This window comes from Lepidochelys kempii, chromosome 2 (genome assembly GCF_965140285.1).
Source record: "Lepidochelys kempii isolate rLepKem1 chromosome 2, rLepKem1.hap1, whole genome shotgun sequence".
In the NCBI taxonomy this organism is placed as follows: Eukaryota; Metazoa; Chordata; order Testudines; family Cheloniidae; genus Lepidochelys; species Lepidochelys kempii.
The window spans coordinates 2,847,476-2,875,048 of NC_136381.1; the positions used below are offsets into that span (position 1 = coordinate 2,847,476).

The window sequence follows — 27,573 nt, forward strand, 5'->3', positions numbered from 1 at the left end:
TAGATAAAGCAGCTGGCCTTGTGGAGGGGGGGGAGAGCCACAACCACGTCTGTGGCACAGCTTGTGGGGAGAGTTGTGAGAAGAGCAGCCAAGGCCAGAGCTGGTGGAATGCAGCACTTTATTTACCATGGTTAACTGATGCCCCTGGGGCCACGAGCAGCAAGCCTTGTGCTCCCAGGAAAAGCACCCGACAGTCAATAAATAACCTGTAATGTCTGAACTAGCCCAAGTGGCCACTGGAAGGGTGGGGCCAGAACCCCTACAGCCTGGGGAGGATGTGAATACCTCCCCCTGCAGGACTGGATTACAGAAAGATTATTATAGGACAAATAAAATACACCCCACTCCCCACCCCCACTCTGAGTCAGGCTCCCAGGGCAATGGAGGGGGGAGACCCTTCTGCCCCAGGGCCTCAGTGACCTTCAGAACTTGCTCCAGGGCAGTTGCTGTGCCAAGAAAACACAAGCCACCCCCAGGTATGGGGGTGCTGGGACTGTAAGTGATCTCTCAAGCAGCGCACTAGGAATTCCCACCATCGCTCTGTGAGCAGTGCGGGCCAGGTAACTCGCTGCCTCCTTTGGCCACAGCAGAGGCTGTCGATCCAGAGCTGAGCAATCCCCAGGGTGTGGACGGTTCTGGAGGGAGTTCCACTGATCGCAGTGTCTGGCATCCTGCCTCCTTTGGATAAGATGGTACCAACACTCCCTTCTCACCTTGCAGAGGTGCCAGGCGGGGCAAAGCTAAAGAGCCCCAAGCACCTGGAGATGGCAGGATAAGCGCCAGCAGCCAGGGCCCTGCACCCTCTCCCCATGGGCCAGGGCTGAGTGCAGAACAGCTGCTGGCATAGGCCAGCCAGTGCTTGCTTCCTCCTACCGCCAGACACCCCCTCTGCCAATGGCCACTGCCTCCCAGGAGGACCGACCTCCAGAATGCCCCCTAGCTCTGCAGTTCCAGGGATGGCTGAGGAAGGAGTCAAGCAGGCCCTGAGGGATCTATACAGCAGTGGGCAGCAGGTCCCGTCACACGCTCTTGCAGAACAGCTTGTGGTGCCGAGTGACTGCGCACAGAGAGGTGCCCGCGGGGCCACGCCAGGACTCGCCCACGCCCCGCTGGTCGCTCCTGCTCAGCTGCTGGCTGCAGAGTCGCAACTCGCGCACGTTGGCAGAGAGCCGGGCCCACGTGGTGCTGTCCAGTGGGCCTTGCACGCTGCAGCCTGCAGGAAGGGAAGAGGCCATTGTGCCAGCGTAGGGAATGCGGGACCCAGGGAAAGGGATGTCAGGCTAGGTGATCCCCGTGGTCCCTTCCTGAGCTCTGCCCATGCCCTTTATCAGCTGCAGCCCCCAGCTATTCCAGTCCTGGACCCCCCAGCTCAGCTGCTGCGTCTGTCTGACCTGCTCCCCTCTGTGCACCACCAAGAGAGGAGTACCTGGGCCACACCAGCGGGTGGCTTTGCCATCCCCCAGGGCTCAGCCAGGTCACTCCCCGGCTGCTGGGCGCTCTGGGAATCCCCCAGGTAGGCAGGGAGATGTGGCACTTGTGACCTAGGCTGGCTCTAGAGCTAACTCCACCCCACCCCAGTCCTGGTGCTCGCAGCCCCCTGCCCAGGGTCAGTCTTATGACAGGCCCAGCAGGGACTGCATTTCTCCCCCTGCCCCAGCACTTCTCTTAGGGCCAGGGACTGGGAAGCAGGACCCTTCACTAGACCCCCACCAGTGACCTGGGGATCTCCAAGCCCTTTTCACCCTCACCTGCCAGGCTGAGGGAGCGGAGCCCCTGGTTCCTCTCCCCCAGGGCTGATAGCAGCATCCGCAAGCCCACAATGGTGATCCCGGGGTTTGCAGACAAATCCAGTGAGACTAAAGGTGGACACACCAGGAGGCACCTGGAACCAACAGGGAAGAATTGAGTCAAACAGCCCCCGGCCTCACTCTTCCCACCCATAATCTTAGAATATCAGGGTTGGAAGAGACCTCAGGAGGTCATCTAGTCTAAACCCCTGCTCAAAGCAGGACCAACCCCAACTAAATCATCCTAGCCAGGGCTTTGTCAAGCCTGACCTTAAAAGCCTCCAAGGATGGAGATTCCACCACCTCCCTAGGGAACCCATTCCAGTGCTTCACCACCCTCCTAGTGAAAAAGTTTTTTCTAATATCCAACCTAGACCTTCCCCCACTGCAACTTGAGACCATTTCTTCTTGTTCTGTCATCTGCCACCACTGAGAACAGCCAAGCTCCATCCTCTTGGGAACCCCCCTTCACGTAGTTGAAGGCTGCTATCAAATCCCCCCACTCTTCTCTTCTGCAGACTAAACAATCCCAGTTCCCTCAGCCTCTCCTCATAAGTCATGTGTTCCAGTCCCCTGATCATTTTCGTTGCCCTCCGCTGGACTCTCCAATTTGTCCACATCCCTTCTGTAGTGGGGGGCCCAGAACTGGACAGTACTCCAGATGTGGCCTCACCAGTGCCGAATAGAGGGGAATAATCACGTCCTTTGATCTGCTGGCAATGCTCCTACTAATGCAGCCCAACATGCCGTTAGCCTTCTTGGCAAGAAGGGCACACTGCTGACTCATATCCAGCTTCTCGTCCACTGTAATCCCCAGGTCCTTTTCTGCAGAACTGCTGCTGAGCCATTCGGTCCCTAGTCTGGCTGCAGTTCCTGGGGTTCTTCAGTCCTAAGTGCAGGACTCTGCACTTGTCCTTGTGGAACCTCATCAGATTTCTTTTGGCCCAATCCTCTAATTTGTCTAGGTCCCTCTGTATCCTATCCCTCCCCTCCAGCGAATCTACCTCTCCTCCCAGTTTAGAGTCATCTGTGAACTTGCTGAGGGTGCAATCCATGCCATCCTCCAGATCATTAATGAAAATGTTGAACACAACCGGCCCCAGGACTGAGCTCTGGGGCACTCCACTTGATACTGGCTGCCAACTAGACATCGAACAAAGCATTACTATACAGCAGCCCTGCCCACTCTTGGCCCCCATCACCAAGGGATGGGCCCGGCAGGAGGAGATCTGGGGGGGTCACTTCCAGGTAGGACCCGGCAGGATGAAGTTCAGGCTCCCAGTTCAGCTCCACATCACAGCCCCTCACAGTCAGCAGCACACCCATACCCCACAACCATCTGCCCCCCTCCCCCCCCAACAAACCCCCAGGCCCAGAGACTCCAGCACTGCCCTTTACCTGGCCAGCTCCTCGACAGCCTCGTCACTCAGGTGGTTCCCGGACACAGTCAGGTGGGTGAGAGCACATCCCTCCTGGAAGGGAACAGAGGGGAACTGATCCCAAAGCCACACCCCAGCTGAACGGGGCAGAGGCGAAACCCTTCTTTCAAGCAAGGGCCTGGAGCCGCTGAACGCCTGAGATTCCCCAGAGAACCTGGGAGAAGCAGAACCAGGAGCACCGGATGGTCACGCTCCCGAGGAAGGACCTTGTCTCTTTGCAGCGCAGGGGCTGAGGTCAGTGGCCGGAGCCATGTTCTTACCACGAGCAATACTCCTGCAATTCCTGGAGCCAGTAAAGGATTACAGCAGGATTCCCCCCAAGCTGCCCCTGCACCCCGCCTGGGGCCCATTACCTGCATCAGGTACCTGACCACTGGATCCATGAGAGGCTCCTCCAGCCGGGCAGCCACTGAGTCGATCTCCAGCTGGCTAAGGGTGGCACAGGGCAGGCTCCTGAGCAGCAGCTCCAGGCCAGTGGAGCCCAGGGCATTGTGGGACACCGCGAGGGTCTTCAGGTGCACAGCGCCTGGGCCAGGGAGAGACAGCGAGCTAACAGTGAGCCTGCAGCCGCGGGAGCAAGGGAAGGGAGTTGGGGAGCTCACCTGAGGCCCTGTCCGCAGCTGCGTAACGCAAAACTTATGTACCAGACAGACCAGGACTGGGAGAGAACAGCAGAGCAGGGAGCTGTGCGGCAGGGCTGAGGGGCGTTGGCAGAGGTGGGGGACCCAGGGCTGGATCGCGGGGAGCTATGGGGCAGGATTGAGGGGCATCAGCAGAGCTGGGCTGGGATTGGACAGTGATCAGGACTCTCTCCATGAGCAGAACCGTACTCGACCCCCGAGCTGAGAGCTGTTCGCCCTCCCCCCGGTCCCTCTGGGGACTCATAGGGGTCCCTAGCCGAGAGATGCCTCTGCAATCGTGCACAAGGAGGCTATCAGTGATCTCTGCCACGTGGCCAGTGCCCTTCCCTGCTCAGGGGGACACGTACCTTTCAGACCATTGGCCAGCAGTAGGCGGTGGTGCTGCAGGAAAGCCCCAGTGAAGCCGCAGGCTTTTAGTCGGAGCGTGGTCAGGACGGGGCAGGCCTGAACCAGGCAGGCCAGCGCCTGGGAGCTGCCATCTCCCAGGGGGTTCAGGCTGAGATCCAACTCTTCCAGGCTCTGGCAGGATGGGGGGCAGGAGTCAGCGCTGCTGGGTGGACAGGGGGGTCACCCCCAACCCTCTGGGGTCTGCCCTGCACATCCAGTGCCATCAGACGGGCAGGGGGCTGCACCAACCTGATGGTGAGGGGCACAGGGGGAGAAGCGACAGTGGGAGCAGAGCCCCCCATGTGGGCCTCCTTTCCTAAGTGACCCCCAGTGCCTCGCCGCCAGGGCCCTAGGGGCAGACTCCCCGGCAGCAGGAGGGACGCAGTTTCCCCTTCCCTAGATCCAGGGCCTGCAGGACGAGTGCAGCACCTGGTACTGATCAGGGCAGCCCTGGGGTAGAGCCAGCTCTGGACCTGGCAGGGGTCATTGGGGGCCCTTTGTGCCAACTCAGCTGGGGCACAACAGCCATAGCCTGGGAGGGCTCGCCCTGGAGCTCAGGGAGGGAAGCTTGGGGGTCCCCAGCCCCTGCTTGTGGCTCTAGGGCTCAGGCGTGAGGCCAGGGTCTCTTCCACACCTGGGCTGGATGCACCACGCACTCCCTGCCCAGTCTTGGGGCAGGGGGAGAGGATGCTGGACATGCTCCCAGCCCTACCTGAAAGGCCGTCTGGGTGGGCAGCCCTGCTGCCAGCGTGCGGAGCCCCTCGGCCCCAAGCTGGTTGGCTGACAGGTCGAGGAGGGTCAGGCTGGGCATAGTGCCCAGCGTGGCCAGCAGCTCAGTGGCCAGGCCATCGGCCAGGCCGTTCCCAGCCAGCCGCAGGTGCCGGATGGAGGTCTGCAGTTTGAGGGCACGCAGGAGTGGGGCGAGGTGGGGCTGGCGCAGCGAGAGGCCGCAGGCGCTGAACGAGGGGCCCGACTCCTGCAGCTCCATGATCTTCAGCAGCAGCCGGTGCTCGCCTGCAACGCGGAGACAGGGCAGGTGAGGGCAGGTCGCCCCAGGCCCACTGGGGCACCGGAGGACCTGAACTGCTGCTGAGGGTCCTTGACAGCTGGAGGCTGGAGCCACAGCCAGGGGGAGAACGCCCCCAGCGCTGCACAGGAGTCGGCCATGACTAATGGCCCCTCGGGCCAAGCCCAGCTCCCCAGGGCTCAAGAGCACCGAGTGCCCTTCAGTAAGTTCTGAACTGGCCTTTCTCTGGCATGTCGCACGGCCGTGGGGCTGGAGATCTGCCTCCAACCCCCTTCCACAGCCAGAGCCAGAGGCCCAGAGACTGAGGGACTTGCCCAAGACCCCACAGGGAGGCTGTTGCAGAGCAGGGTCCCAATCCCAGGCTGGCGCCCTGACCCCAGGACTGTCCTTCCCACTCTACCCCCCAGAATGTAATCCCACACACAGGGGGAAGGGGGTGCTCTGACCGCCCCAGGGCCCTACAAAACCCAGCAAGACCTGGATCCCTCTGTGCCCGATGGTTCCAGCGCCCACCCAGAGCAGGGCCAGCAAGGTCCCCAAGGCAGCCTCTTACCCACGGCCAGGCTGCGACAGGCCTTCCTGTACCGGTCGGCGAGCGGGGGCAGGTCCCAGGACTGCACCTCTGCAAACACCTGCAAGGGAGAGGAGAGTCCAATTGGCACAGGATGGGCACTGAACCCAGGTGTCCAGACTCCCAGTCCTCTGCACCAAGTAGCCGGGGCCCAGACGCCACGGTGACGGGCCCCACTACGACCCCCTCGGCAGCCTGCGGGGGAGCTACGTGGGCTCGACCCAGGAGGTGCCCACGCTGGCTCGGACGCCCCCCACTCACCTCCTCGTTGCTCTGCAGCACATCCACGATGAGGTCCTGGGGCGCCAGCAGAGCCCCCTCCTTCTTGAGGGTGAGCTGTGGCAGCAGGCCACACGTCTGGTAATGGCGCTGGGCTGCCTGCTCTGCCAGCCACGCCACCGGGCGGCTCTCGCTGCTGCTGCAAGGGACGGGAGGGGCTGAGGCGGAGCGTCCCCTACAGGCCACCGGTCCTCAGCCGGAACTAGGCCCCGCAGGCACCACCCCGCCCCGCTCCCCAGTGGCTGTGAGGGGGATCACGTCCTACTCAGAGCAGTGTTACCCTGAGCACCTGACCCCCTTGGCCAACCCCTCGCCCAGGGGGATGGGCCCCAGCAGCTGCCTAGGAGCCAGACCCCTTGGAGGGTGCTGCTAATGCTGCTTCACACTTGACCTGTAGGGGGCAGGACTCCACCTGCCCCCCTGCCCAGGAGGCCTGGGGTGGAGGTCCAGGGGCACTGGGCCACACCGGGATGAAGGCCACGAGCCAGCTCTCACCTGTGGGGCACGGGGATAAGGAAGACGTTGTCCTGGACCCGGACACGCACTCGAATGGCGGGCGGCCGAGCGGGGGCTGCAGACAGCGAAGGGAGCTGGGGACAGGAGAGTGGAGTCAAGGCACACAGGACACCCCAAGGGTACCCCACGCCCTCCTCACTGTGAGCCCGACACCCCGGGCGCCTCACCTGCGGGGCCTCTCCACTGCCTCTCAGGCCATTGGCTCGGCTGCTGTCCGTGGGCCTCAGGCCGGCAGCGGTCTCTGGGGCCCCCAGGGCGCAGCCTCCGCGGGATCGGCCCAGCACTGTTCTGTCCACAATCTGGGTGAGGCGGCTCTGCCGGACCCTCCTCCTTTGGGGGGGGGCCCCGCTGTCGCTCTCGGGCCCTGTGGCGTCTCCAGAGTCCGAGCCCGACTCCCCCTGGCCCCAGCGGCTCCTCTTGCGGGGCTCGCGGCTCGCCCTCAGGTCATCCTCCAGCCAGTCGTCCCCCACGTACTCGTCTGCTGGGATCAGGGCCGGTCTCGCAGGGGTCTTGGATGGCACCGGCTCTGTGCCCAGGCAGGACTGGGCACTGCCCACGCTACGGATGGCTGCTTCATACTCCGCCTGGCCACCACCACGGGTGGGCAGCTCAGGCTCCTCCTGCACCAGGAACCCCGGTGTCCGGCAATCCTCCCTCTGGCCCAGGAGCCGCTGCCTCTTCTTGACGGGCCGGAGTGGGGTCATGCAGTCGTCCTGCTCGGCCCTGCGCTCTGACCCCTTCCCACTATGCTGACTGGGGAGCCCGCAGGGCACAGGGGGCTCCTTGGAGGGGCCCCCGCTCCGGGGCTGTGGGGCCGGAGCAGAGGGGCGCAGCGTTAGAGGCTCCGAGAGCTCAGCATCAAACAGCTGGCTGTGCAGAATGTCCCGGGGGGGCAGGGCTGCATCAGGTGCTGTGGGGGCGACAAGAGACCCCGTGAGCTGGGCCCATGGCCCCCAGATCCAGGGCCAAACACCCCGAGAGCAAGGGGCTGCAGAGCACAGCAGGGAGACGGGGAGGGGGAAAGGCAGCCCCTGGTACCAGGCTAGACGCGCTCCCCAGGACGACAGGGGCAGGGGACTCCAGCCCACCCCCTGCCAGTGGGTCTGGGAGCTGCACTGAGGGCTCAGCAGAGAAGCCAGGGCACCCGGTGAAAATGAAAGAGCAAGCCGGGGCCAGGGCCGGGGCCAGGGCCGGGACCGGGGCCGGGGCCCACCCAATGCTGCCCCTTGGAGACGCCCCTCAGCTTCACTCCCCGACCAGTCTGGCCTCACCTCGCCCTGCCACGGCCTCCCTGAGCAGCCGCTCCATGGCTCGGCAGCGCCGGCGTGTCTCCTGGTCCAGGTCCTTGCCGTACATCCTCACCCACTCCTGGAGGGTGCCCAGCGGGCTCAGGCCCTGCGCGGGGCGAGACATAGGCCATGGGCACCACTGCAGGCAGGGCCTCAGGGCGACACTGCTGCCAGCCTGGCCCCAGGAGCCAGGGCACTCCCCCACACATATACCCTGCAGCTAGGCGGGGTGCGCCCAGCCCAGCCCAGCCCCTGCCCTCACCTTGGCGTTCCTCAGCACCGCCGACGCACCCCTCTGGAGCAGCAGCTCCGCCACCTCGAAGTGGCCGCAGTTGAGGGCGTCGTGCAGGGGGGTGATCCCCTCACAGCCCGGCCCCCCAGGGTCATCGATGGAGGCGCCACGCTCCAGCAGCAGCCGGACGATCTCTGGGCACAGGAGCCAGCAGTTAGTGCCAGGCAGCAGTGACATGGCCCCTCTGGCTCCCTGCCCCAGACTTCACTGCCCCCCCTCACTCACCCAGGTGCCCATGGTTGCAGGCCTCATGCAGGGGGGTCCAGCCGCAGTAATCCCGCGGGTTCAGAGGGTGACCCTGGCACCAGGAAGGAAGAGACATGAAAACAGGCATGGGGGTTACACTGAGGCCAGAAGTCCTGATGGGGAGAGCTGTGAAACCCCTTCCCCCCAATGCACCTGCCCACCCCCCGGGACCACCCACCAATCCCAGCGCTTCCATCGCCAGCGGGATCCCTTCAGCCCTTGCTAAAACGTGCCCACTGCTGGTGTGGAGAAAGTAAAGAAGGAAGTGTTATTTACTCCTTCTCATAACACAAGAACAAGGGGTCACCAAATGAAATTAATAGGTAGCAGGTTTAAAACAAGAAAGTATTTTTTCACGAAACACACTGTCAACCTGTGGAACTCCTTGCCAGAGAATGTTGAGAAGGCCAAGACTATAACGGGGTTCAAAAGGGAGCTAGATAGATTCATGGAGGATAGGTCCGTCAATGGCTATTAGCCAGGATGGGCAGGGATGGTGTCCCGAGCCTCTGTTTGCCAGAAGCCGGGAACGGGCGACAGGGGATGGATCACTTGATGATTCTGTTCATTCCCTCTGGGGCACCCGGCACTGGCCACTGTCAGAGGACAGGATCCTGGGCTAGATGGACCTTGGGTCTGACCCAGTATGGCTGTTCTTATGTTCTGATGAAGGGGCTCTGCAGGGCCAGCCAACTCCCCAGCCACCCGCACCACCCCAGAAGCTGCGGGGCGACAGGGAAGGGGCCTGCTGGGGCCGGTGCCTGAGAGCCGGGGACTGTTTCCTACCTGCTCCAGGAAGAACTGGACCCGGCGCAGGTTCCCATCGATGCAAGCTCGGTGCAGTGGGGTCTCGCCTCGGTCATTCCGCCGGTTCCACTGAAGGGGTATGGGGGGTGAGGGAAGCACCAGGATCAGAACTGCCCAGGGGGCCCCAGATCAAATCCCCATCATCGCCAACCTCCACGCAGCCCCGCCCCCACCCGCAATCCAGCCCTTGCCCGGGATGAGCCCTGCAGGGTCTCAGCCCGACCCCCGATTAGTCTCCCAGGGTGAGAATGCTGCGCCCAGGCCCCGGCCTCACCTTGGTGATCCTGCGCCGGCCGGGCACGCTCTTGTTGTAGCCGTCCAGGTCTTCTTCCTCCCCATCTGGAACACACAGGCCCGGGTGAGGTACCGCTGTGCTGGGTGGGGGAAGGGCCGGAGCCGGGGGAGCTGGCTACAATACAGCCCCCCACCCTGCAGACATGGGGCCCCACATGCCAGGCAAGGCACATACGGGGATACAGCCCCGCCCACCACATTCCCACCCAGCTCACTTGCCAGGACTCGACTCCAGGGTCCCCAGGAATCCCCCTGCCCCCTCTCCCCTCCCCCGCCCACTCACCGCTCTCAGACAGCTCCAGGTCGCTCTCCTCCAGGGGCTCGCTGCTCTCCAGCTCCTCCTCGTCACTGTCCCCGGCTGCGCTCCAGCCCTGCGAGCGGCACAGGCTCTGCAGCCTGGCCAGCGTGTCAGGGGCCTCGGGGCACCCCCATTTCTGCTGAATGGGGTGAAGGTGCCGCAGGATTTGCCGCTGGGGGACGAAGGGAGATGGGCTGATCACCCTGCCCCAGAAGGGGGGCCAGGGGAGGAGGCAGGAGCTCTGGCTGGGAGTGGGACGCTCCCAGGTCCCCAAGCCCTGGCCCGGCCCAGCTGGGGGGCGCTGCGGTGAGTGGCCGTCGGGGCAGCTCCCAGACCCCCCAGCCCTGGCCCAGCCCAGCAGGCAGGGCTATAGGTGAGGCCGGGGGGACGCTGGCTAGGTGGGGCTCCCCACGAGTCTAGACCCAGCTGCACTGGCTGCATTTCAGCTCAGGGCCCCAGCACCCCACGTCCTTCCCTCCACCGCCCCCCCCCCAGGGCTTCTGCAATGCTGAGTACAGCTGGGTACAGCCTGGGCTCCCGGGCGAAGCGAGAAGCTGCGTCCCCTGGTAGGCGGGCTAAATGGAGTCTTCCTGGGCACCTGCCAGAGAGGAGCGGGGGCAGCCAGGAGGGGCTGCATGTCGGGTGGGGGAAGGGGGCTGGAAAGTGACACATTCAGCAGCAGGCCCCAGCAGTGAGGTCCAGTGGTTAGGACAGGGGACTGGGAGGCAGTACTCCTGGGTTCCATTCCCAGCTCACTCCCCGGCTCGCAGGACCTTGAGAGGGGCGCTGCCAGCTGCAGGCAAGCACCGGAGTCCGCGCTGGGGAGCAGCTCAGAGCCCTCCCCCCTGTCACCTGCAGCCTGGGCTCCCCGGCCCGCTCCGCACACTGCAGCGCGCTCCGGAAGCAGGACTCCAGCGCCTCATAGCCTTCGCCGGCCTCCTCCCTGGCCAGGGCGATGTTCAGCCAGGTCTTCCCCTCCTGGGGCGCAGAGACAACGGGTCAGGGGCTGGGCTCAGCCCGCCGGCACCAGTCCAGTCCCCCGGCTCCTCCCTTGCCCGCCAGAGGCTGAGCTCCGCTGGCAGTGTGCCCACCCGCCATCGCCAGCAGGGGCAGGTAAAGGTGACATCCTGGCCCCTCTGCCTGCCCTGCTCCGTGGGGCCCTAGCCAGGCTCTGCCTGCTAGCCAAGCTTCCCCTAACATACCAATGGGGACCCGGGCCCAGCACGACCTGGCCTCCCCCTGGGTGGGGGTCTGTCTCCACGGACTGAGGGCTCCGGGCACAGTCCAGGCTGCCCCTCTCACCTCCAGCGGGTTCCCACGCCGCAGCACCAGCTCCGCCTGGTAGTGCTGCACGGCCCGGCCATGCTCCTTCAGGTCCCCGTAGGTGGCAGCCAGGGAGACGTGAATCACAGCCAGCTCCTGCTCAGGCCTCCGCAGGGTCTCGGCGTAACGCAGCTGCCCGGAGAGACACGGTCTCTTGTGCGCTCTGCCCACGGGTGCCCAGCCACACAGCCAACCTTGCCCAGGGCCAGCCCGCCCTGCCCCAGGGCTTACTCCCCTGGCTCGTACACCCCACGCCCCGTGCGTGAATCTAGAGTGGCTGGCATGGCCCCTCTCCAGACCAGCACCCCGGAAGTGGCTGGGAGGAAGGGGGAGCCCCTTATCCATGCAGGATGCCCGCCGGCACAGGCCCCACAGCCTAGGGGCAAGCTTGTCCTGCCCCCTGCCCGAGCAGCCCCTGACTCACCTGCCTTTCGTAGAACTCCACAGCCCGGCGATAGTCCCCGTGCTTGGAGAACAGGTCCCCCAGCTGCTCGCACAGGCCCAGGGCTGCCTGCAGGTCGCCGGGCGCGGCCTCCTCCAGGGCCTCCTGCAGATGGCTCACCATCAGGGCTGCAAGAGAGGCCGGCAGCGTGAGCAGCATGCGCCGGGGGCTCAGGATGCCAGGCCTGGGCAGGCCTCCCAGCAGCTCTTGTCCCCTAGGGGTGCAGGGCAGGCAGGGGATCCGCAAGGTCCCCCTCACCCAACCCAGCCCGCAGGCTTATGGGACACCGGCCATCCTCTGGGCAGCTGCTGAGCTTCCTTCCCAGACCCACCTGGGCTGGCTCTGGGTTCAGTCACAGAAAGCAGGTGCCCCATGGTGACATGGGGGGGCCACGTCAGGGACTTACCAGGAGCCCTGAAGGCCACCCCCTGGGAGGAAGAGCCTGTGCCAGCCTCGAACCCTGCACCCCAGCAGCTGCGAGTCCTCTCCTTGAGCGTGCCTGCGGGGAGGGGGTTGGTGCTGGGGGCACTGCTCCATGGGCCACAAGCCACAGAAGGGGATTTGGAGGGGAAGGGGCTGGGCCGGGCCAGGTACTGACAGCCAGGTGGTCCAGACGAGAATCTCCTCTGGGGCTGAGCCCCCAGAGCCACAGGGCTCCCTGCCCTAGTCAGTCTTGCAAAGTTCAGTGCTGAGCCCTGGGGAGCAGACACCCCAGCCTCCCCCAGGGGATCCCCCCAGGCCGGCTGCAGGGACTGGATCCCCCCCACCCAATCCCTGCAGCCCGGCCCTGAGCTCCGTGTTTCAGGGAGCTCGGCTCTGGCGCGCTCACCATATCGCAGGCTCCTGCGGATGCTCTCGCGCTGCTGGGGCTGCTGCGAGCCCAGCACGTAGGCCTTCTTCAGCGAGCGCCTGGCGGCCACAAAGTCCCCCAGGCTGAGGAGCACCTGCAAGGCACCGGGGCACCAGGCTCAGAGAAGGGGAGGGCAGATGAGCCCCCAGGGAGGTACAATTGCTCACAGCCACCCCAGGAGAAAGTGGACGCCCCGCTGGTGTGGGGGGGCGGGGGGGGGGCTGCCCCTTTGCCTCCCAGCAGCTGGTGACACTCACCTGGGCGATGCTGGTGCAGCACTCGCTCTCCATGCACCTCTCCTTCATGGTGTGGGCGCAGTCCCGCGCCCGCTCCAGGCAGCGCATGGCCTTGGAGTACTGCCCCTCCCGCAGGTGGATGTTGCCCAGGTTGAAGTAGGCCCTGTACAGGTCTTCGAAGAGGCGAGTCTGCCTGGAGGGAGGGCGGGGTCATGGCCAGGGACGACTCGGGGTCACGCCCCCCCATACACACATACCCGGCCCGCCACACCCCTTAGCCCCAGCAACCAGCGGGCTCCCCCTCATCCAACAGCCACATGCAGGAACGGAGGGTGGGCCAGGGCTTTGGGCTGAATCCTGGGGAAACGTGCGAGCTCTTTCCCCAGGAAAGGGGCCTTCGGTGGGGCTGCAGAGACCTCTCCTCTTCCCCCCCACCCCTCCCGAGAAAGGGGCCAGGGCCTTACTCCGAGATGAAGATGCTCTTCTTGATGTAGCAATTGCACTTGGCCTGGTCCTTCATGCTGTCATAGACCAAGCCCAGGTTGAGATAAAGCCGGGCCCTCATCTCGCTCAGCTCCCGCTGCGGCACCGTCCCTGGGACACCCAGAGCCAGCCCGTTACCCAGCGGGCTCCGGACGTCCCTGCTCCTCACCCACCCAGATCTGCCAGGCAGGAGCTCCAGGGCCCAGGGGGCCAGGAACAGCAAGATTGCCACAAAGAGCCAGGCTGAATGCCAGGAAACATAGTCCTGTGGCTGACTGGATCCGCCGGCAGAATCAACTCCCAAGGGAAGGGGTGGGAGCGCCAGGACAGTCTAGGGTGCAGTCCTGCCTGACCCCTGGCGCAGAGGTCAGATAGGGCTGGAAGTCCCCTAAGTGCCCCTGTATATCCCACAATCCCTCGTTGTCAAACAGGCACTAGGAACAGCTGGCGCCATGGGCCTGGCCTGCAGATTCCAGCCGGAGCCCTGCAAACCGGCACAAGGAGATTGGCAGGCCAGACGAAAGCCCGAGGCTCTGTCCCTTTGTGCCTCAGGGAGGAGATGGAGCTCAGGGACCGGGAGGATCCCAGCTCTGGTGCAGGGACAATGGGTGAAGTGTGGGTACTGGGATTGCCCAGCCAGGCTGTCACAGGGGAACCCAACTGGCATTTCCTCCCGTGGCCGCTCCAATCACCAGCTGGCAGCCCTTCCGCACGCCCCTGCCCCGGCTCTGTGCCCCGCAGCTCCCAGCCCCGCACGCCCACCAGGCCCTCACCTTCCAGCTTCTCCTCCAGGATGGCCAGGCTCTTCATGAAGGCCTGCTCCGCCTCCCGCAGCGCCTCGCCAGCCTGGCCGCTCTCAGCCACGAACATGTAGGTGCGGCCTATGGTGGCCCAGGCCCTCTGCTGCTCGGTGTGGTCGGACAGGGCGCGGGCCAGCTCCAGGTGCTGGCGCTGGTGCTGAGGGGGCAGGACTGTGAGCGGGTTTCAGCGGAGACCCCCAAGCCCTGGGGATCCAGGCTGGCTCTGAACTGGGCTCTCCGGGGCTGACAGCTCAGAGGTTACCACCACGTGCCCCAGTGTTCCCCTTTAAACCTCTGCAGCTATTCTCCCCCCTCATCCCTGCCCCGCTGCACCCTCACCACCCCCACACTGCAGTCTTCAGGGGGGCTGAACTCCGGGGAATCAGCTTTCATCCCCATTCCCTGGAGAGTCCCGATCCCCGCGGCTGATCAGCTCCCCACCCTCCTACCTTCAGTGCAGCTTCATAGTTCTCCAGCTCGGCCAGGCGTTCCCCAATCTTCCGGTGGGCCACGGCACAGCCAAGAACGTCCTCCACGCTCTCCAGGAGCCGCAGCTCCTGCCGGTGCTCCTCCAGCGCTTCCCGATAGCGCCCTGCCGGGAGCAGAGAAAGGAGGCGGGGTGAGGGGGAAGCAAACCTGCTGCCCAAGGTGGGAAAGGCAGCACCTGCTTCATTAGCCACGGCACTAACCGGAGACACACTAACCCTGGCCCCGGATGAGAGCCAATTGGAAGTGTACTCAGCATTGGGGATGCAAGTGTGCTCTCAGGGCTCCGATGCTCCGATCTGAAGCGTACTCAGCATTGGGGATGTGAGAGCAGATGACCCTCGTCACCTCTGATTTTCTAGCTATGGGAAACCCAGCAGATCTAATACACGTGGATGGCAGGAAAGTGTTAGACACGGTGCCACATGAGAAATTAGTTTAATTAGAGAAGATGGGGCTCAGCCCAAGGACTGGAAGGTGAAGGGAACCGGCTTCAGGGGAAAAGGCAACGGATTGTGCTGAAAGGAGAATGATCAGACTGTGAGGCTCCAAGTGGAGCTCCTCAAGGATCAGTCTTGGGCCCAATTTTAGTCTGGATTTTTATTAATGACCATGGTACAAAAAGCAGAAGCAGGTGAATGGAATTGGCTGATGATATGAAGTCGGGAGGGATGGTCATTCTGGAGGAGGATCAGAATATTAGACGGGAAGATCTAGATGGTCTTGAAGACTGGAGTAGAAGAAATGGGATGAAATTCAGTTGTACAAAGGACAAGGTCATGGACTTAAGGTCTAATCGTAAGAATTTCTGCTCCAAGCTGGGGGCTCATCAGCCGGAGGTGACAGAAGAGGAGAGAGACCTGGGTGTGTGGGTTGGTCACAGGGTGACTAGGAGCCACCAATATGAGGCAGCCATGAATCAGGCAAATGTGATCCTAGGCTGTCTCAGGCAAGGTCTCTCCAGTAGAGAGAGGGGAGTGTTCATGCCACTGTACAAAGCACTGGGAAGGGCGGATCTGGAATACTGAGTATAATTTCATGGCCACGAAAGGTGAATTCATACTGGGCAAGGGGCAGAGAAGAGCGACTCGGCTTGTCAGAGGAACGCAGGGCCTGGCTCAGGAGAGGCGACTGGAAGAGCCTGGCTTGGTTAGCGTGGCACAAAGGCGGCTCCGAGGGGATCTCCTTACTCTCTGGTAACACGCCGGGCAGGTAAACCCAGGGAGGGGGAAGAGCTAGGGAAGCTAAAGGACAATGCTGGCCTGAGAACAAATGGCTATGAATAAATTCAGGTGGGCAGTGAAGGGGAGGGAGGTTCTGGAACTACCTCCCACCAGGAGTTGTGGGGGACAAACAACTTTGTTAGGTTTGAGAGCAAGCTGGGCAAAATTATGAGTAAAAAGAAAAGGAGGACTTGTGGCACCTTAGAGACTAACCAATTTATTTGAGCATGAGCTTTCGTGAGCTACAGCTCACTTCATCGGATCCGATGAAGATCCCCACCTGTCCCATCCCATTCACCCCCTACCCCCCAAACACCCTGGGTCATCGGATCCGATGAAGTGAGCTGTAGCTCACGAAAGCTCATGCTCAAATAAATTGGTTAGTCTCTAAGGTGCCACAAGTCCTCCTTTTCTTTTTGCGAATACAGACTAACACGGCTGTTACTCTGAAACCTAAAATTATGAGTGTGATTGTATGAGAGGGCTGTTTGTGATGATGGGGGCAAGGCTTGGTAGCTCTGGGGATCCTTCCAGTTTCTGTCTTATGTTCCTAATGCTCATGCTTCAGGGTCTCCGTTGGTGATCTGCAGGGGACAGGAAGGGATTTTTATCCAGCCCCCAATGTATTCGGAGGGGGGTGAGGGGGGTGTTGGGGCTCTCTCCTCGTCATAGATTCCAAGGCCAGTAGGGACCAGTGTGACCATACAGGCTGACCCCCTGTGTAACACAGGCCAGAGCCCTGCCCCCAAGTCATTCCCAGAGCAGAGCAGTGGTGGAGAATCCGGCACACCCCTTGGGGAATTGGTCCAGTGGTTAATGACCCTCACTGTCAAAAACGTGCACCTTATTTCCAGGCTGAATGTGTCTAGCTTCAACACCCAGTCACTGGATCCCATTAGACCTTCCTCTGCGAGACTGAAGAGCCTGGTATTAAATACGTGCCCCCCATGTAAGTACTTATCAACTGATCCAGTCGCCCTTTAACTGTCACGTTAAGCCAACGAATAGAGCTCCTTGAGTCTCGTGCTACAAGGTTGGGCTGCCTTGCTCCCGCTCACATGCTCCGGATCTGACTGATCGCCACACGTGGGTCAGAAAGGAATCCCCCCACCCGTCACAATGGCGGGGACACTGTGGGGTTTTCACCTTCTTCTGGAGGGTGTGGGTCACTTGCCAGGATTATATGGGCCATGGTGCTGCTTGGCCCCTCCTGTTCTCTGCCCATACCAGCCTAGCCTCCTGTGGTGCACTGGCCTTGTTTCGGTTGTTGGGGTCAGCGGGCAGGTGCTGGTGTCCAGATGAGACAATGTGCTTGTCCCTCCTGGCCTTATACTGACTCTCCGCTGGGCTCCAGCAATGCGGCACACCTGGGCACGAAGCCTTCAGCACATAGGAAACTCTAGCAAGTACAGAATGCTGCAGCATCTCCTCAGCGCCACAGGCTTCCACCAGCACCTCAGGCCCGTCCTCCGCTGGCTTCCTGGACAACAGAGCCCAGCTCAGCGTCTCAGCCCTGATCTTCGAGGCGCTCCTTGACCTGGGCCCAGTGCACCCAAACGAGCCTAAAGCTCCAGGATGGAGAGCGTGGTCGCCAACCCCGCTCCTCCGGCACCACCAGCAGGGAGAAGTTCGGCTGTGCGGCAGACACAGGGCTGGTCCCAGCCTCTGGACTTAACTCCCCAGGAACCAAGGGCCATCCCAGCACCAGGTGCCCTCCTCCGCCCGGCCTTGTTAGGATATAGATATTCAGGCCTGTCTGTAAAGGCCTATACTCTAAGAATTTAGGTGTATTCCTATCACTTGGCTAGTTAGAGGTATAAAAGAAAGAATCAAAATCACTGTCTGCCAGTGTAAGGGCCTTCTCTTACTGTGACAGTCTGAGGCCCTGTTCTTAGGCTAAGGCCTTTGGCTAAGTGACAGAGGCAGCCATAAGCTGGGAAGTGAATGGTCACATCCTCACATTCCAAACTAGTCACACTGAAATAAGGTGCTATTGGGCTGTTAGGAATTTAATCCTGTCCTTATAGTGCCTATCACCTCCAGAGAAAGGGAAGTGCCTAGAAGCTGTAAAAGGAAATTGAGGTTGATAGTTTTCTGTCTGGTAAGAACTCACTTATCAATAGACACAGCTGGGAAACTCTTATGTCTTTACAGATGTAGTTGTGAAATCCTCACTTCTGTATTGTTTTGTCATTATAGTTCCCACTTTGCTATTGTTTATTGGCATGGTCTCTGTCTGGTTCTGTGATTGCTTCTGTCTGCTGTATAATTAATTTTGCTGGGTGTAAACTAATTAAGGTGGTGGGATATAATTGGTTAGCTAATCCATGTTAGGATTGGTTAGTTAAATGTTAGTAGAATGATTGGTTAAGGTATAGCTAAGAATATTACTATATAAATTAGGGGCAAACAGGAAGTAAGTTGGGATTCGAAAATAAGGAAAAAAGGAACTTGTATTTAAGCTTGCTGGAAGTTCACCCCAATAAACATCGAATTGTTTGCACCTTCGGACTTCGGGTATTGTTGCTCTCTGTTCATGCGAGAAGGACCAGGGAAGTAAGTGGGTGAAGGAATAAGCCCCCTAACAGGCCTCCACAAACATAACCAGAGCAGCGGGGACAAAAAAACAGCCTAGAGAACTTCACAGTGACTAACTTTGGAATGATGGCCCTGAAGTGGGGCGATCGCACATCCTGCTGCAGGACACTGTGCTCCCCACAGGGGACAGACGGAATCCCCTCTGCCCACGCTGCACCACACCACCCGCCTTTCCGCCTTCTCCTGCGGCAGCACGCACCGGCAGGGCTAGACAGGGGAGCAGATGGGCCAGCGACCTGCTTCAGTGTGAGAGGGGCCGACCCCGATCCTAGCGCAGAGATCCCATCTCACCCCTGGCCTGTGCATGCGACACTCGGGGGGGGGGGGGCGGGGGCACGGCGCAGAGGCAGGGCCCCAAAACCTGCACGGGCAAAGGGCTCTCCAGACCCTATCTCCCAAAAAGTCAGCCTCAGCCACCAGAGACAGACAGGAGCGAGCCGGCCACCCTCACCCACCAGGAGCAGGGCCCTGGGACCCACTCACCATGTCTAGCCAAGATCTCCCCAAGCTGGTTACAAATGACAGCTTCCTCCTTCAGGTTCCCACTCCTCTGGGCCTTGTCTTTCGCCTTCTGGAGCTCTGTGGGGCAGCAGGAGAAAAACTATCAGCGACCAGTCACGCCCCTGCAGCCTGTTAGCACCAAATCCCTCTGGCGCAGTCACTGGCCACCTAACTAGGCACCAAGAGAGCGCCCAGCACAGGGCAGCAAATCACCATGGACAAGTTTTCCTATGACCCCCAACCTGTCTGCGCACTCCCTGCAGGTGGGGAAGCACCATCAGCCCCTGGGAGCTGAGTCCCAGAGAAGGATGGACAGGACGTGCCCAGGGTAGCCCAGCAAGTTGGTGTCAGGGCCAGGAGCTGAGCCCAGGTTCTGTCAATGCATTCTTCCCACTCAGAGCCCGGGGCCCCCTCCGGCCCAGCCAACCCCTCCACCCCTCCAGAACTAAGGGCAGGGCCCCCAGGCTAGTCCCAGGGGGTGAACTCCTGTGACCCCGCTCCTAGGCCCTGCCCTGCCCTCTCACATCTGGCTCCCCCACCAGTCCCAGCTACACCCCTGTGCCAGTGACAAGAATTCCAAACCCACCAGGGCTCCCCCCACCCTAGGAGACCACCCATCTCCACCCCTCCCCCAGCCTGTTCCACTCACTGCCCCATCCAGGACCCAGGGGTTACAGTGGACGAGAAGCTGGATAGGAGTCAGCAGTGTGCCCTTGTTGCCAAGAAGGCCAATGGCATTTTGGGATGTATAAGCAGGGGCATTGCCAGCAGATCTAGGGACGTGATCGTTCCCCTCTATTCGACATTGGTGAGGCCTCATCTGGAGTACTGTGTCCAGTTTTGGGCCCCACACTACAAGCAGGATGTGGAAAAATTGGAAAGAGTCCAGCGGAGGGCAACAAAAATGATTAGGGGACTGGAACACATGAGTTATGAGGAGAGTCTGAGGGAACTGGGATTGTTTAATCTGCGGAAGAGAAGAATGAGGGGGGATTTGATAGCTGCTTTCAACTCCCTGAAAGGGGGTTCCAAAGAGGATGGATGACAGAACGAGGAGTAATAGTCTCAAGTTGCAGTGGGGGAGGTTTAGGTTGGATATTAGGAAAAACTTTTTCCGTAGGAGGGTGGTGAAACACTGGAATGGGTTCCCTAGGGAGGTGGTGGAATCTCCATCCATAGAAGTTTTTAAGGTCAGGCTTGACAAAGCCCTGGCTGGGATGATTTAGTTGGGGATTGGTCCTGCTTTGAGCAGGGGGCTGGACTAGATGACCTCCTGAGGTCCCTTCCAACCCTGATATTCTATGATATTAGGGGCTTTGTCTTACATAGGCAACTATGGACCCCAACCCTAAATCCCCCCACCCAAAATATTGCCCCAGCCCAAGAGCCCAGCTCAACGATCCCAACTCCAAATACCTGACACCCTCCCCTATCCCACTCCCCACCCAGCTCCAATCCCCAGCCCAAGGGCCCAGCTCAATGAGTCCACCCCCAAATACTCTCCCCACATTCTCTCCTGCCCCACCCGCTGCCCCAGCTCACACAACCCCACCTCACCCTGCTCCAATTCCCCTGTCCCAAGTACCCCAGCCTCAAACTTCCCCACCCCTCCAATCTCCCCCCACCCCACACACCCCGATTCCTCCCTGCACGAGCCACCACCCCTACCACCCCCCGCCCCCATGCCACCCATCCCACACACCACTGCCCCACAGCTCAGATTCCCCCGCTGCAAGCACCCCAACCCCACACATCCCCACCACACACCCCTCTGATACCACACACTGCCGCACCCCCTCAGATGCACACCCGGCCCAGCCAACTCACTCCACACCCGGCCCCACACATCCCCACCACCTCAACCCCCTCAGATCCCCACCTGTCCCACCCCATTCACCCCCCACACACCCCAATTTCCCCCTGCCCCACCCACTGCTCACCCCACCGCTTCCAATCCCCCCTCCCCAAGTACCCCAGCCCCACACATCCCCGCCCCACCGATACCACCCCCTCAGATCCACACCCGCCCGGCCCACTCACTCCCCATCCCCCTGCCCCACCACACCCCCCTCCCATCCCTCCGCCCCACCCCCTCAGATCCCCACCTGTCCCATGCCATTCACCCCCCCAGCCCCCTACCCCATCCTTTCCAATCCCCCCTCCCCAAGTACCCCAGCCCCACACATCCCCACCACCTCAACCCCCTCAGATCCCCACCTGTCCCATCCCATTCACCCCCTACCCCCCAAACACCCCGATTCCCCCCTGCCCCACCCCTTCCAATCCCCCCTCCCCAAGTACCCCAGCCCCACACATCCCCGCCCCACCGATACCACCCACCGCCCCACCCCCTCAGATCCACACCTGTCCCATCCCATTCACCCCCTACCCCCCAAACACCTCGATTCCCCCCTGCCCCACCCCAAGTACCCCAGCCCCACACATCCCCACCACCTCAACCCCCTCAGATCCCCACCTGTCCCATCCCATTCACCCCCTACCCCCCAAACACCCCGATTCCCCCCTGCCCCACCCCTTCCAATCCCCCCTCCCCAAGTACCCCAGCCCCACACATCCCCGCCCCACCGATACCACCCACCGCCCCACCCCCTCAGATCCACACCTGTCCCATCCCATTCACCCCCTACCCCCCAAACACCCCGATTCCCCCCTGCCCCACCCCAAGTACCCCAGCCCCACACATCCCCACCACCTCAACCCCCTCAGATCCCCACCTGTCCCATCCCATTCACCCCCTACCCCCCAAACACCCCGATTCCCCCCTGCCCCACCCCTTCCAATCCCCCCTCCCCAAGTACCCCAGCCCCACACATCCCCGCCCCACCGATACCACCCACCGCCCCACCCCCTCAGATCCCCACCTGTCCCATCCCATTCACCCCCTACCCCCCAAACACCCCGATTCCCCCCTGCCCCACCCCAAGTACCCCAGCCCCACACATCCCCACCACCTCAACCCCCTCAGATCCCCACCTGTCCCATCCCATTCACCCCCCACCCCGCAAACACCCCGATTCCCCCCTGCCCCACCCCTTCCAATCCCCCCTCCCCAAGTACCCCAGCCCCACACATCCCCGCCCCACCGATACCACCCACCGCCCCACCCCCTCAGATCCACACCTGTCCCATCCCATTCACCCCCTACCCCCCAAACACCCCGATTCCCCCCTGCCCCACCCCAAGTACCCCAGCCCCACACATCCCCACCACCTCAACCCCCTCAGATCCCCATCTGTCCCATCCCATTCACCCCCTACCCCCCAAACACCCCGATTCCCCCCTGCCCCACCCCAAGTACCCCAGCCCCACACATCCCCACCACCTCAACCCCCTCAGATCCCCACCTGTCCCATCCCATTCACCCCCTACCCCCCAAACACCCCGATTCCCCCCTGCCCCACCCCTTCCAATCCCCCCTCCCCAAGTACCCCAGCCCCACACATCCCCGCCCCACCGATACCACCCACCGCCCCACCCCCTCAGATCCACACCTGTCCCATCCCATTCACCCCCTACCCCCCAAACACCCCGATTCCCCCCTGCCCCACCCCAAGTACCCCAGCCCCACACATCCCCACCACCTCAACCCCCTCAGATCCCCACCTGTCCCATCCCATTCACCCCCCACCCCGCAAACACCCCGATTCCCCCCTGCCCCACCCCTTCCAATCCCCCCTCCCCAAGTACCCCAGCCCCACACATCCCCGCCCCACCGATACCACCCACCGCCCCACCCCCTCAGATCCACACCTGTCCCATCCCATTCACCCCCTACCCCCCAAACACCCCGATTCCCCCCTCCCCAAGTACCCCAGCCCCACACATCCCCGCCCCACCGATACCGCCCCAGATCCCGGCCCGGCCCCGCACTCACGGCGGATCTCCCGGCTCCGCTCCCCGCTCATCCCCCCGCTTCGCCGCCAGCTCCCGTCCCGCCGCGTTGGCTTCGCACCGGGCCCGCCCCCCGCGCCGGTCCCATTGGACGCCGATCCCCGGGGCTGCCCTCTCATTGGCCACCAGGCACCGCCGTCCCAGGAAACGGAGCCAATCACAAACTGAGCACGCCAATCCCGCCCTCCAAAGGGCCAGCCCCTCTTCTGATAGGCTGCAAAGGAAATCCACCCGCGGGACAGCTCCCAGCAGGCAACGCGCCACGCGCGGCCCGGAACTACAGCTCCCAGCATGCCGCGCACTGACGCCCCGCTCAGCCCCGCCGGTGGAAGCTTCCCGCCTCGCTGTGGCGCGGGCCGGTCCCTCGGGTCCGGGGCGGCCCGGCAGCGTTGCATGCTGGGACATGTAGTCCTGCGAGAGGAGCGAGGCAAACGCCTTTGTATCGCAAACGTGTCCGCCTGGAGCTCGGGCGGCCGCAGCCCGGCGGGCGGGCGGGCGCAAAGGGGATCGGTTCGGTGTCCGGTCGGCGCGGCTGACCGGACACCCAACGTCCGGTCCCCGCAGTAAGCGCCGCCGGGCCGGCAGAGCAGCGGCTCCCGCGCACCGGTAGGTAGCGGCGCTGCCCGGGCGGGGGCACCAGGGACGGGGGGCAACTCTCCCTGGGATGCCGGGGGGCGAGGGGGCAGCCGCGCATCGATTTCAGAACAAACCCGCCGCCGCCTCCGCTCCCCGGCTGCTTTCACCCCGGGGGCCCCCCCCGATCTCAGGGCTCGCGGGGCTCTTCCCGGGGGCTCCCCCGATCTCAGCCTGCGCCTGCCCCGGGCCACAGGGCAAGCGCTAGCCAGGGCAGGGCCAGCTCGGGCTTCAGACGCACGGCGACTGTCAGCACAAGGGTGCATCTCCCCAGTGCCCCCCATTTTAGAATCGCCGGGGGGCGGGAAATGAGCCCCTGCGCCCTTCTTCAGCCCCAGGGGGCTGTGGGGCTTTTGTATGTTCCTGTCTGGTCTGTAAGCAAGTCGTTTTTAAGTGAGGTGAAACGTGGGGGTGGCCAAGACAAATCAGACTCTTGCAAGGGGTGCAGTACATAAACCATACTGGGTCATCTAGCCCAGCGTCCTGTCTTCCGACAGCGGCCAACGCCAGGTGCCCCAGAGGGGATGAACAGAACAGGGAATCACCAAGTGACCCATCCCCTGTCGCCCATTCCCAGCGTCTGGCAAACAGAGGCCAGGGACACCACCCCTGCCCATCCTGGCTAATCGCCATTGATGGACGTATGCTCCATGAATTTTATCTAGTTCTTTTTTGAACGCTGTTATAGTCTTGGCCTTCACAACATCCTCTGGCAAGGAGTTCCACAGGTTGACAGTACTCCGGAAAAGTTTAAACTACTTTAAACCTTGTGGTACTACAGCGATTTGAATGACAATATTTTATCACACCCTAACGCAAAGGTTGTTTCATGGCACCCCACAACTGAAGCACTTTAAATAGCAGTACTTTCTGTACTCTTACTTTTTCAATGCACAGATGATTGATTGAAATGCTAAATGTAGTAGAATTTCAGTGAACCTTAGGTGTATAATAAGGAGGCTAAAATATATTTTTCAAAATCTTGCATCAGTAAGATCAAAACTAAAAATGAAATAAAATGGGCCATATTCTGTTCTCATTTACACAACTCCAAATTCAGAATAATGGTTGAGACCCATGCAGTGACTCCGATTTCCAGCAGTGCAAAGGAGGGCAGAATTTGCCCATTTGCAATTTTCATTGGAAACTGTGCTAGAGACAGCTATGGATAGGGATTCTCTGCTAAAAGACCTCCCTAAGTGGCATGCTATAGTGAACAATTCATTTAGCACATCTTACTGGTAGTATTAAAGTGTACCTAATTAGTAGAACTTACTTGATAGAACTTCTGTAAAGACTGGAACAAACATTGCCTTCTAGTAACATTAGACTTAGTGTAGGACCAATTGCAATGAATTAACTATGGTAAAACTATGTATGGAGATCATCCACAAGAGAACCTTTCCAGGGGGAAAGCAAGCCATTTTACAAGACGGTACCTAGATATAAAGTTCAACCAAGGGCTAGATCCTTAAACACATACATCACAAGTTATCAGCATCCAATACTCGGGCCTAGGTAAATGACGGGGCATTCTGGGGGCAGCTCTTGCTCTTTTTGTTGGAACACTGGAGATGAAACTAGAAGCTGAAGAGATCTGAAAAGAAACCCCTCTGGGTAATGTAGAACTACCCCCATTGTCTTGCTGCTGGGCATCTTTTACCCTCTCTGAGCTTTTTCCTTTAATTTCTTTAGGGCACTGTCTTAGGCATTAGAGGTCTTGTCTACACCACAGAGTTTTGTCGACAAAAGGCAGCAAAACAGTGGAGGAGCTAATAAAATAAAGCTACATCGTGTCAGTAAAAGCACTGGCTTTTACTGGCATCATGATTGCCTGGCAGACTGCAATATACTTCTGCTGTGAAAGGTTAGAAAGCCTCTCAAAAGTAGGATGAACTCACCAAAGATGACATAGATCCATTCAGCAGATGAGGGTCTGAAGGCATTAGTTCAAACCCTTTTGGGGGGGAAGGGAACTTTGTAATTGGTAGGCTGGAGGATGAAGGAGATGCAGGATCCAGGGACCAGCAACCCACCCTCCCCTCCCCCTCCCCCGGAAAGTTCACCACAGGTAGTGCAAACTCAAGGCTTTGGCCAGGGGAGGCACAGCACTGTGCAGAGCGATGGGCACGAGAAAGGAGTCAAAGGAGCCACCAGCTGATTGACAGCTCAGGCTGGGTGAAAGCAATTTAAGGGACTTTCCAGTACACAGGGCAGCCGGGATCCTGAGCAAGGTGCGGGGGCGGCTCAACCGGAAGGGGGGGGGGGCCCTTGGGTGGAAGGGGCGGGGCTGGGGCCAGACTCCACCGGCCAGCCCTTCAGCACGGTCCAGCAGCGATTTAAAGGGACTGGGGCTCTTTGCCATCTCCGCCACTAGCGCTATCCCGGGGCTCCCGGCCACTGCCGGGAGCCTTGGGCCCTTTTAAATTGCCGGGCCCTGGGGAAGCTGCCCCTTTGGCCCCCATCATCAGCGGCCCTGCTGGTATGGTCAGCTGTGTACCGGCTCTTACCGGTATGCTGTACTGGACCGCGCCAGCTTACTTTCATCGCTGAGCTCAGGGTTAGGGATTGTGTGACTCCTGCGTGCACAAACACACACACTCCTCCGTGTGCCTGTCTTAAAGGGCCAGCACTCCTGCATGTCAAGGCTTGGGTATGAATCTTGGGGGGGCGGGGAGGGCAAATACTCCTCTCCCCTTCCTAAATGGTGCCCCTGGACCTGGGGGAGGGATCCTGCCAGCGCACAGCATTTGAGGAGCATGGCCGGGTCCACTATCCATAATGGCCCATCCTGCCTTCTCAGCTTCCCAGGCCCCGGCTCTCTCCAGCATCATCGCACCTGGACACAGAAGCCAAAAACCCAGACGGGTGGCAACCCTACCCCTTGCTCCAGGAATCAACCCCCACCTACGCCCAATCGTGCTCCGAATGCCCTCGGCCCAGGGACCGATGCTGCCTCTGGCTCCAGGGACTGCTCCCACAGTGCTCTGCCCCCTATTGCCCCTGTCCTGACTTCTCTGACACAACATTCAGCAGAGGTTTGAACAACAGATACCATGTGTTGAGTCAATGTAGTACCAACAAATGAAGGCGAGCCTGAGAAACCCGTGACAATTACAGCTTCTCAGTCACTGGAAGGTTCTAAGGAATGACTGGTACCTAATACGTAAATATAAACACTGGGGGGGGGGTGTTGACTTATGAACTAAATTCTCTGTGTGCTGTCTTCTGGCTGGGGGTTTTCTGTCTTAAAGGTTAAAACCAGACTCTGACTCTTATCTTAATACAGTTGACTTAATATATCAACATGTTAGGGCCTTGTTTTGTTAATCTTGAGAGCAGCTGGTATCCAATGTAAATTATATTGTTAAATTATCGTTTTCACGTCATTTTGTCATGGCTTAATAATACTCTACCAAACATGAAAAATGGGGACACTGTAAGCATGCCGTTTGATGTGCTAGCCGCAGCGGTTAATGCTCTCCCCAGGGTGGTGCTAACTGAACTGATGCAAATACACAGAGATGTCCTTGCAGAACTGGATGTTACCCAAGCTGGTCAAAATACCGCTGTTAACTTTAGCTGCACTGAAAACAGCTTGTGACAAATTAGAGAGGCTAATATATAAAAAGTCCAGTTTTAAGGGGACCGGTGCAGTCTCTAGTCAGAAGTATTGACCGGACACCAAAAGTGAGTTACCACGATTGTCTATCTTCTTCTAGCGTCCTGTAACAAATAAAACCTGTAATTAGCGTACTCAATCGGCCAAAAACCAGGGGATTGACTCTTTGAATAACTTTTTTAGTGCGCCACCACAAGCAGCGGGGAGCAACTGCCACACACGCTCAACACTTTTATCTGGTGGCTGACCTGTGCTTGCAGCCAGACTAGCGCGAGGGTGAAATGGCGGAACCCGAAAAGAAAAAGAGTCGAAGGCTCTGCTCTTTTAAAGATGAGTGGCTACAACTCCCAGAGTATCGGAACTGGCTTACAAAGGCAAGTGAAGACTCGGGATATTGTTCTATTTGTCGTGTTCAATTCACGGTTAAGTTTGATTCTGTAAAAGCTATTAAGCATCATGCAGAGACAAAAGGTCACAGAATCAAAGTACAAGGACAGGTATGGTCCAGTACTAGCAATAAAGTCTCCATAAAGACTGATAACGCCAAAGAACAACACATATGCACGGCTGAATTGCTTTTAACATATCACG

At 60.4% G+C, this 27,573-nt stretch overlaps 1 protein-coding gene across 7 annotated transcripts; it reads right to left on the minus strand.

Moving 5' to 3' along the window:
* Positions 1-104: 104 nt before the first annotated feature.
* Positions 105-22,793, minus strand: TONSL (tonsoku like, DNA repair protein). 7 transcript variants are annotated; one of them, XM_073329887.2, is made up of 26 exons: positions 22,711-22,793; positions 18,798-18,893; positions 14,457-14,599; positions 13,981-14,164; positions 13,189-13,318; positions 12,746-12,917; positions 12,468-12,582; positions 11,621-11,766; positions 11,176-11,328; positions 10,726-10,851; positions 9,859-10,045; positions 9,556-9,620; positions 9,261-9,350; positions 8,454-8,526; positions 8,199-8,362; positions 7,919-8,042; positions 6,815-7,557; positions 6,627-6,721; positions 6,114-6,267; positions 5,835-5,913; positions 4,967-5,268; positions 4,215-4,386; positions 3,580-3,752; positions 3,186-3,259; positions 1,749-1,882; positions 105-1,213 (listed from the first exon to the last, which is right to left on the minus strand). In XM_073329887.2, exons 1-26 carry the CDS (start codon positions 22,739-22,741, stop codon positions 1,020-1,022), a joined length of 4,119 nt encoding a protein of 1,372 aa, XP_073185988.1. In that variant the 5' UTR covers positions 22,742-22,793; the 3' UTR covers positions 105-1,019. The 7 variants fall into 7 exon arrangements, 6 of the variants coding, with proteins under 6 accessions (XP_073185988.1, XP_073185987.1, XP_073185990.1 ...); XM_073329886.2 differs by having other exon boundaries at positions 6,114-6,270; XM_073329888.2 differs by lacking the exon at positions 105-1,213 and having other exon boundaries at positions 1,796-1,882; positions 3,593-3,752; positions 6,114-6,270.
* Between the last annotated feature and the right edge of the window lie 4,780 nt (positions 22,794-27,573).

Coding starts and splice junctions, on each gene's coding strand:
- TONSL (XM_073329886.2), bottom strand. CDS start 22,741: ATGAGCGGGGAGCGGAGCCGGGAGATCCGCC. Junction 12,583..12,745: donor GCTGCACCAGCATCGCCCAG/GTGAGTGTCACC, acceptor GGTGCCTTGCAG/GTGCTCCTCAGCCTGGGGGA. Junction 4,387..4,966: donor CCACCCAGACGGCCTTTCAG/GTAGGGCTGGGA, acceptor CCATCCTGCCAG/AGCCTGGAAGAGTTGGATCT.